The sequence below is a fragment of the Humulus lupulus genome, chromosome 3 (assembly GCF_963169125.1).
Source record: "Humulus lupulus chromosome 3, drHumLupu1.1, whole genome shotgun sequence".
Taxonomy (NCBI): domain Eukaryota; kingdom Viridiplantae; phylum Streptophyta; class Magnoliopsida; order Rosales; family Cannabaceae; genus Humulus; species Humulus lupulus.
The window spans coordinates 22,493,571-22,502,519 of record NC_084795.1 but is presented as its reverse complement, the minus strand read 5'-3'; the positions used below and the strand labels follow the sequence as shown (position 1 = coordinate 22,502,519).

Genomic DNA, 8,949 nt, shown 5'->3' with positions numbered 1-8,949 from the left:
ACGGCACCGTTGTGGAAGCACCGGCCTGGGAAGTCGCCGCAGCGATGGAGCTCGAAACCGGCGGAGCAAGGGGAGGTGTTTTCTTGGACCTCTTGGGGCCTTTGCCCAGCTGGTCAGTCCTCTGCGCCCTCGCTCTGGGGCGCTTGCTCCTCTTGGCGCCGGCGCCGTCGATGATGTTGTCGAGGTCGGAGTCCGTCTTGCCTGCACATGTCACAACACAGAGCGAGTTAATAAAAGAGAAGCATACAAGTTTTTTTGTTCGGTATCACAGACATATAAGGTGATGATAGAGGAAACCTAACTGGAACTCTCCCCCGAGCTCGAGCTTGGGGACCATGAAATTCCCCCATCTTCGGAGGAGGCGGGGGGAGTGCCTTCCCTATATGTGGGCGATAACCTCAAGAGGTCCCTATAATCGTTGGTCCCATACTGAACGGCTATCCCGTTCCACATCTCGTCTGTGGTGTAGATGGTGTCGTATTTCCCGAGCCCACTATCAAACCTATGGACGCAGTCATCTACCCAACTCCATATGTAGAAGTGGTATCTATCATGTGGGCACGAGACTAACCTATTGGGTCTGTGTTTTAGTAAAGTGGGGGACCACATTCTCGAGGTAGGAAGGACTTTACCTTCATCCGGATCCGAGCTCGAGGCTTCATCATTAGCCTCATTCCCAGACAGCGGACTTCTCGGGCGAACTGGAGGTGGCGGCCTCGTTTCTCTCCTCGGAGGAAGGGCGCCTGTGGGCAGTGGCACCTGCTCCCAGTGTTCGTATTTTTTATTGGACCAGTCAAAGGTAGACTGGCCCTCCCCCAAAAGTCCGCACTTCCGGAGCTTGTCCTCGTGTAAAAGATATAAGAGAGACCTCCTGCCATGTGGGAGTTGGAGCAGGGTCTCTCTATGCTCCTTCATTGTATCGTCGGAAGTGGGACGCTGAAAATTGGCTGAAAGACAACATATTTCTACTAAGTACGGATCTAAGAACTAAAGTCACGAGCACAGAAATAAAGATAACAAGAATACTTACGAATCCGCCTGAACGAATAGTGTCGAGACGGGGACAGACTGTCTGTCCAGAAGAAGGCCCTTTTGAAATCGGGCGGATGATTAGGAAGATCTTCAAAGACCTTCTTCTCCTTGGGATAGCTCGAGAGGTAGTAGAAGCCATCCCCTCCCCGAGCTCGGGGGGGGGGGGGGGGGGGGTTACTTTTCAGACAAAAGAGATACAAGATCTCTTGAGGCGAAGGTCCTTTCCACCCCATCTCGTGGTATAAGGACCTCAGGGCGGACAGTACCCTGTAAGAGTTGGTGTTGAGTTGGAACGGGGCCAACCCAACGAAATCCATGAAGTCCTTGAAAAAATACTTCAAGGGCAACAGAGCTCCTGCCCTCATATGTTCCTGGCTCCAGGCCACGTATTTCACACTGGCGTCGCGGCCCCCAGGGGCGAAGCAGCTTCGTTCATGGTCGGCCGGAGGTCGACACTTCAAGGAGCCTGACAGGCTAAGGCTGTGGAAAGCCACGATGTCAGTTATCTGACTAGTTTTGGTAACCGAGCTCCAGTAGTGCTCGGCCTCGAACATCTCTCTCCTCGGCTGCGAGGAAGAAGGTTCCCCCATTAGTGAAAATTTGAGCTCTCCCGGAGGGAACGCGACAGTAACCTTTAACGCAGGGTCGAGAGGAATCGGCCTAGGTCCTGAATTGGATTCCGGGTAGAGGGCCTCCCGAAGAACTCTCCTCTTCCCCTCTATGACCTCGTCTATCTGACGGCGGTAGTGAGCTTGAATGTCCTCTTGCTCACGCGCGAGCTCGTATTCTCTTATCCGACGTTGATTCCGGGCGAATAGCGATTCTGGGCTCGGAGATTTTGGCTCGTAAGGGATTGCCAGCAACGACCCCCACCGTCTTTCCAGATTCTGTGACATCTAGCGAGAAAGAAAAAATGGTGAGGGTCATGCATGCAAGAGTTCCGAGCTCGAACTTATGAGCTCGGGGTTTTAGGAGCAAAACAAGCTAAATATCAAGACCCTTATTGAAGAGTCAGGGCGTGCGTTCCACAAAAAAGAAAGGAGCGTGGATAATTTTTTGAAAATCCCGAAAATCAAGGGAAAAGAAAGTGGCGGTTAACCAGGAAAGGCAACCTTGGGTTTCGTGCATTTATCAAGGCCCATGTTTTTTACCCGAAAACTTAGTGTACAAGAAACGTTGCCTAAAAATTTCAAAACCCAGAAAATTGGAACCTCATTCAAACATGAAAACTGGGTATAAGCCAGTGATGTAAATCCAGCATGGAAGTCTAAAAAGCATAAGAGCCTATCGGATCAAAACCTCCTATCATATTATGCTAAGGATGTAAACTAGTGTAAACTAGCATATACACATACACAGCAAGAACAGTATGAATAAAAACTGACAAAATGGGAAACAAATATTGCATACTTACACAATAATGGCGATTGCAAAGAGATTTTCGATTGAAGAAGAGGTTGCAAATACGAACTCACGGACTCGAACAGACCGGGGTCTCTTTGCTTCTTTGGCCGAGAAAACATGCACAGAATAGAAACTTGATGAGGAGGTCTCTGGTTTCGTTTTTCTTCTTTTCTTGCTTTTGGTAAACGAAGGTAAAAATGAAGATGAAGAATGGGGTCTCATATATATAGGTGGAAAAAGGGGGATTAATCCGGGGCGTTGAATGAAATCCTTGCTAAATCGGACGGATGGGAATCAATGACAAGATGGCGCCGAAAAGGTGGCAGACGGATGATCGTGGGCATGTTCCCAAGGTACTCAAGTACCAAAAATAAGCAATACCCAGCTGACGCGTGTCCATTTTCAAAGGTGTGACGGTACAGTTCTCAAAGAAAGTAGTTCAAAAGTTTCCTTCTCTTAGGATTCGAACAAATACTTTTGAGGGGGCAAGATGTTACACCCAAATTTCGAGCTATGTTAAATATGACCTCGAAAGTTGGACTCGTGAATAAGTGGATTCATAAGGTTGGAAACATGCTCCAGGATTGAATGTCGAGCCTGCAGGACATAGACGACCTCGAGTATGGTAACCTCGAAGTATTCATGATCTCAAAAGATAGCTCCGGGAACACTCTCATCTTCAGGGACGATCTCGGATCAGGGGGTCCCGAGCTCGACGCACATACGATCTCGAAAGCCATGTGGCCTCGGGAGATGTTTCTAGCTCGATAGATGACGAGAAACCTGGGAAGCTAAAGCCTTAGAGATACGTGATAACCACCTTGGATATCTACAAGTGTTATAAATACGAGATGTAATCCTCATTTATTATTGTAAATCCCCTAGAATCGTGGGATATTATTTGGTCAGTTATACGTCTCCTGGTCTTTAGGGGACGTTTCCTTTTATATCTGATTATAGGCATTTAAAGCCATTTATTTTATTTATACAAAAAGAGTAACTACCCAAAATATGTGGGATAGTATTCTGCAGCCTTCTCTATAAATAGAGAGGCCATGCACCATTGTAGAGGACCGAAATTCTGATCTTTGAGAGAAAAATCTTGAGAATTCATTCTTGAAGAATTCCCAGAGATAATCTTGAGTTTAATAACAAAGACTCGTGGACTAGGCAGATTTAACTGCTGAACCACATAAAAATCGTGTGTTTATATTGTTTTATTTCAATTGGCCATTATCAATTATTGTTTATGTGCTCTTCTTTCACTGTTTGACGAAAAGCGGCGTCAACACTATTGTTTTAGCTACTTCTTTATCAAAATCTTTTGTATACTCTCCTTTTTTATCCTTGTAAGTTTCTTTCCATAATATAGCTCTTTCAATTTCCTCCTCCGTGTCAAGTTGTTGTTGCTAATTACACATTAATATATATTAGTACTAACCATTATTTTAAGACAAATATTATTTTAATACAGTTCATTGTAAACTCACCATCTCATATTCTAAACTAGGATAACCTTTACACCCAAGTCGATGAAGGTTATCATTTGCAGCACGCCTAGCTTGTTGTAACTTTCTCAGTTCCTGAAAATAGTTGATTAGTAAATATGTTAATTGTTCTTTTTTCAAATTTGAAAAAAAATAATATGTATATCTAGCATAATATGTTTTATTACATGAATATTCTCACCTGAAATTCTGGTGTAGTTCGACTCGCCACAAAACTATGCCACACCGGTTGGGTAATGCCGAGATATATGGTGGGTGGGTACAACAATGTGTGAGGATTCCTTGCCCTATAAATGGGATCCTCCATGTACTTCAATATGTAGTTTCTTGTTAATCTAGACTTAAACCCACGCCAATCCCTACCAACAATTGATAGTGTTTGTGGTCGCACATGATCATCCAAGTCAAATGCAGTCTTAAAAAAGAATTGTGAAATAGGTATTATTTTAATATAGTCAAAAAGAAACAAAAGTAATTTTAAAAAATAAAAATAAATATTACGTACTTTAATTTCTTTCCATATCATGTCCAGCTTAACTTCATCTGCATGATGCCAATCTGGAAGATTAATAGGAATCCATCCGTTGCGTGCTAAAGCTCCTAAATAATTAGAGTATCGTGTTGCTTCTTTGCCTATAGGTTGTGATCTTCTATTGTATTTCACCTTTTCTTGAACCCCTTTAGATTTCATTTTCAATGTATATTTTCCTTGGGTGCTCCCTCGTTTTCTCTTTATTTTTTTTATTTAGGATCATTATTGTACGCTTGCTTGGGATCCTCTTCGTGATTAGACATTTAACCTGAAATTGAAAAAATTAATTATTTGTTAATTTTCAAGAAATATTAAAAAATCAATAAAACACTAAAGAAATATTGAAGTGTATATATGTTAAGATGTGAAACCTCATACTATTTGGTCAACCCACACTCCTTCAACATCTTGTCATGCATATGAACCTGCTGATACTTCCGCATCATCAAAATTTACGATGTCTGCTAGTTCATTTGTAAAATTATTAAGTTCTTCTAGTACATGATTGTCACTTTGATCTTCTTGACTAAAGTTTCTCAGTTGGGTCGATTAAACTATAGACCATCTAGAATCAAGCGGATCTTCAACATAAAATACTTGTTTCGCTTGAGTTCCCAAAATAAATGGTTCACTCTTATAGCCCAATCTCTTTAGATCAACTAGTGTGAAGCTTAATTCATCAACTTTAACTCCATTGTTACTTTCAACCCAATTACATTTAAACACAAGAATTTTAAATGAATGATAATTAAGCTCCCATATTTCATCAATAATGCCATAAAATGTCATGTCTGAATAGACCGGATTTTTATCCTTGGCACTAGAAAATTGTGAAATACTAGCTATGATACTTACACCACTATTTTGGGTTACTCTCTTATCATCAAGCGCTTTAGTATTGAAGCGCTGGCCAGTGATCACTCTCTTATCATCAAGCGCTTTAGTTCATTGACACATTTTTTGAAGGATCTTTTATGTCTAGATGAAATTTTTCTTGAAACCAACTCTTGAATGTTTTGTGGTGTTCATCGCGAATCCATTTTTCTCTTCTTGAAGGATATTGTTGAGTCAACCATGCTAAATGCTCACTTCATTGAAAGACATGAAAAAATGAGCATATATAATTAAGTACATAAAAATATTAATAAAAAATATTAGTAAAATATTAGATAACTCACTTGATATATGGTTGTACCCCAGTTGTATTTTCTAGTACATTTCGATGTGCTAGTTCTAAGTCTTTTTCATTAGCATTCTCAAGACGACCGCTAGATATACCTTTACTTTCATCTTTTGGATTTTGGCAAGGTTTTGGAATTCCAATGGTTTCTGCATTTGCAATATATTCTGAGCAAAACTCAACAGATTCTTCAGCTATATAGCTCTCCACAATGCTTGCCTTTGGACGATAACGATTTCTAACGTATCCCTTCAATATCTTCATATATCTTACAAAAGGATACATCCAACGCAAGTAAACTGGTCCACAAAGTTTCACTTCTTGCACAAGGTGCACTGTTAAATGGATCATGATATTAAAAAATGTTGGAGGAAAATATCTCTCAAACATGCATAACGTTTTCCCTATTTCATCTTGCAATTTGTCCAACTTTGATGGATCCACAATTTTAGTACAAATAGCATTAAAGAAAAAACACATCCTTGTTACTGCATATCTTACATGCTTTTGCGAAACTGATCTTATGGAAATTGGTAATAATTGTTGCATTAAAGCATGGAAATCATGGGATTTCAATCCAATCAATCTCAAGTCTTTCATTGAAACTAAATTACGTATGTTAGAAGAATACCCATCTGGAACTTTGATATTGGCCAATGTTTCACAAAAGTGACGTTTCTCGTCCTTACTAATGTAAAACATGCAGGTGGTAAATAAGTACGCTTATTATCACCAACTTTAGGGTGTAATTCTGATTTCACTCCCATTTCTTTTAAGTCTAAACGACCAGCGAGAGTATCTTTTGTTTTTCCTGGAATATTGAGAAGTGTCCCAACTATACTATCACAAACATTCTTCTCAATATGCATTACATCAAGATTATGTCGGACAAGTAAAGTCTTCAAATACTCTAAGTAAAAAAAGATGGACTTTTTTTTTCCAAGATGATGAATTCAAGTCATCGTTTATCACTTTGCCTTTCTCCGTGTTTTTCTCTTTTGTTTTGTGCTTGCGTTTTCCTTTCTCTTTGTCATTCTGTTGTCCTCTACCCTTGCCAACTTTAGTGATTTCCTTTTTTTCTCTATCTGGTTTTCCAAATTGAATATTGATGTCTTGAACTTTTTCAAATATGAGCTCTCCACTCAATGGTTCAGGAGGCAAGTCAAACACTTCTCGACCATCAAAAGAGTTTTTGTATTTGCGATAAGGATGATTAAGTTTGAGATATCGCCTGTGCCCCATATAACATGCTTTCTTAGATTTCTACAACCATCTCGAATAGGTATGGTCACCGCATACTACACACCCTTTATAGCCTTTGCCAGTGCATCCAGCCAAATTACATAGAGCCGGATAGTCATTGATAGTAAATAATAGGACCACTCTTAATGTAAAATACTCGTCCTTTTACCTATCATAACAACCTTCTACTCCATTCCACAATATTTTTAAATCATCAATTAATGGAGCCAAGAATATGTCTATATCATTTCCAGGTTGTGTAGGTCCTGATATCAATAGAGTGAGCATTGTATATCTTCTTTTCATAACCAATAATGGAGGAAGATTATAAACAACGAGAACGATTGGCCAACAACTATATGAACTACTAAGAGAACTATGTGGGTTTATACCATCGGTAGAAAGGCCTAGCCGAAGGTTTCTAGGATCCTTTTTTATTTTCTCCCATTTATCATCAACATTTCTCCAAGCCGGTGAATCAGCCACATGTCGTAGATTACCATCTTTTATCCTGCCTTCCTCATGCCAAATCAAATTTTTATCGTGATTATAGTTTCTAAACAAACGCTTAAATCGCGGGATAGGTGGAATATACCATAACACCTTTGCTGGAATACCACTTCGCACCTCTTTAGAATTGTTTTTCAATTTCCATCTTGAACGCTTACACACCAGACAATTATTTGCTTCAGCAAATTCCTTACGATATAAAATACAGTCATTTGAACATGCATGTATTTGTTCATACTCCATTCCCAATGTTGATAAGGTTTTCTTTGCCTCGTACAAATATATTGGAATTTCATTTTCTTCCGGCATGACTTCTTTGAAAAAAGCAATCAAATCAAAAAAACCAACATCACTCCATCCATGTCGTGCCTTCATATTATACAACTTTACTAACGTAGAAAGTTTTGAGAATTTTGAACCAGGATAGATTGGTTTCTCTGCATCCTCTAAAATTTTGGCAAATTCATCAGGACAATCTAGAAAATCATTATCAAATGCATCTTCCACCATTTCTAAAGGGTAATCATCAATGTCATTCTCATTTGAATATCGAACATTCTTACGAGAATGTGGAGTCTGACTAGGTACGTATTCCCCATGCCAACTCCATTCTTTATAGTTTGGATTTATCCCATTAAAAAATAAATGTCCTCTTACATCAGCAAGAGACATTTTCTTAAAGTTAACACACTTCTTGCATGGACATGAGATTAAGACGTCACTATCCGGAGGAGCATTTTCGATTGCAAAATTTAAAAAAGTTTCAATTCCATTTACATAGTCTTCAGCAGTTCTATCTCGAATTGACATCCAACTTCTATCCATATTCTTTAAAAATTTCTACTAAAAAAAAAACAATGTACAACATCAATGACATATTCAATTCTAATATAAAATAATTAAAATCTATAACTCAAACATATGTAACCCACGATATAGTTATTTAAACTATTAAAATAATTCAACAAATGATTTTAATGATATGGCTTTCAACTAGTATAATTGATCTAAATTAATTTATAATCCTTTCATATCATAACATAATCTGTTTTCATTAGTTTAATTTAGATATTAAACTATTATTACTGCTACAATTTGTTTTCAATAGTTCATAAAGTTTGATGCACTCTTATAAAGTACGTGTTATTTATGTTCTAGCAAAGATTATTTGAATACCCCACACACACAGGTATATATATATTAAGATATTTCTACTGATATATATATTTATATATAGAACTTTTTCTGTATACGTATATTGGATCATTATTTAATTAGTTTCAAAGAAAACACTTGATACTACCTGACGAGCTAATTATTGATCAAAATTCACACAAAGTACCCAGAATTTAAAACAAGCGTGTTTGTGATAAATAAATGTATATATATTATACTAACCAAGTTTGGCTGGGACTACATCAAAGGTAGTAGCCACCTCTAGGAAGATAAGCATCAAAGCCAAAACATATATAAATATTACCATGGTTTTCATATCTAAATTAATTGATCTAAAAAAAACTTGATATTACTAGGAGAGACTT

General features: G+C 38.5%; 1 protein-coding gene across 1 annotated transcript; it reads right to left on the bottom strand.

Moving 5' to 3' along the window:
• Nucleotides 1–7,063: 7,063 nt before the first annotated feature.
• Nucleotides 7,064–8,233, bottom strand: LOC133823784 (uncharacterized). Its single transcript, XM_062256635.1, has one exon. It carries the CDS (start codon nt 8,231–8,233, stop codon nt 7,064–7,066), a length of 1,170 nt encoding a protein of 389 aa, XP_062112619.1.
• Between the last annotated feature and the right edge of the window lie 716 nt (nt 8,234–8,949).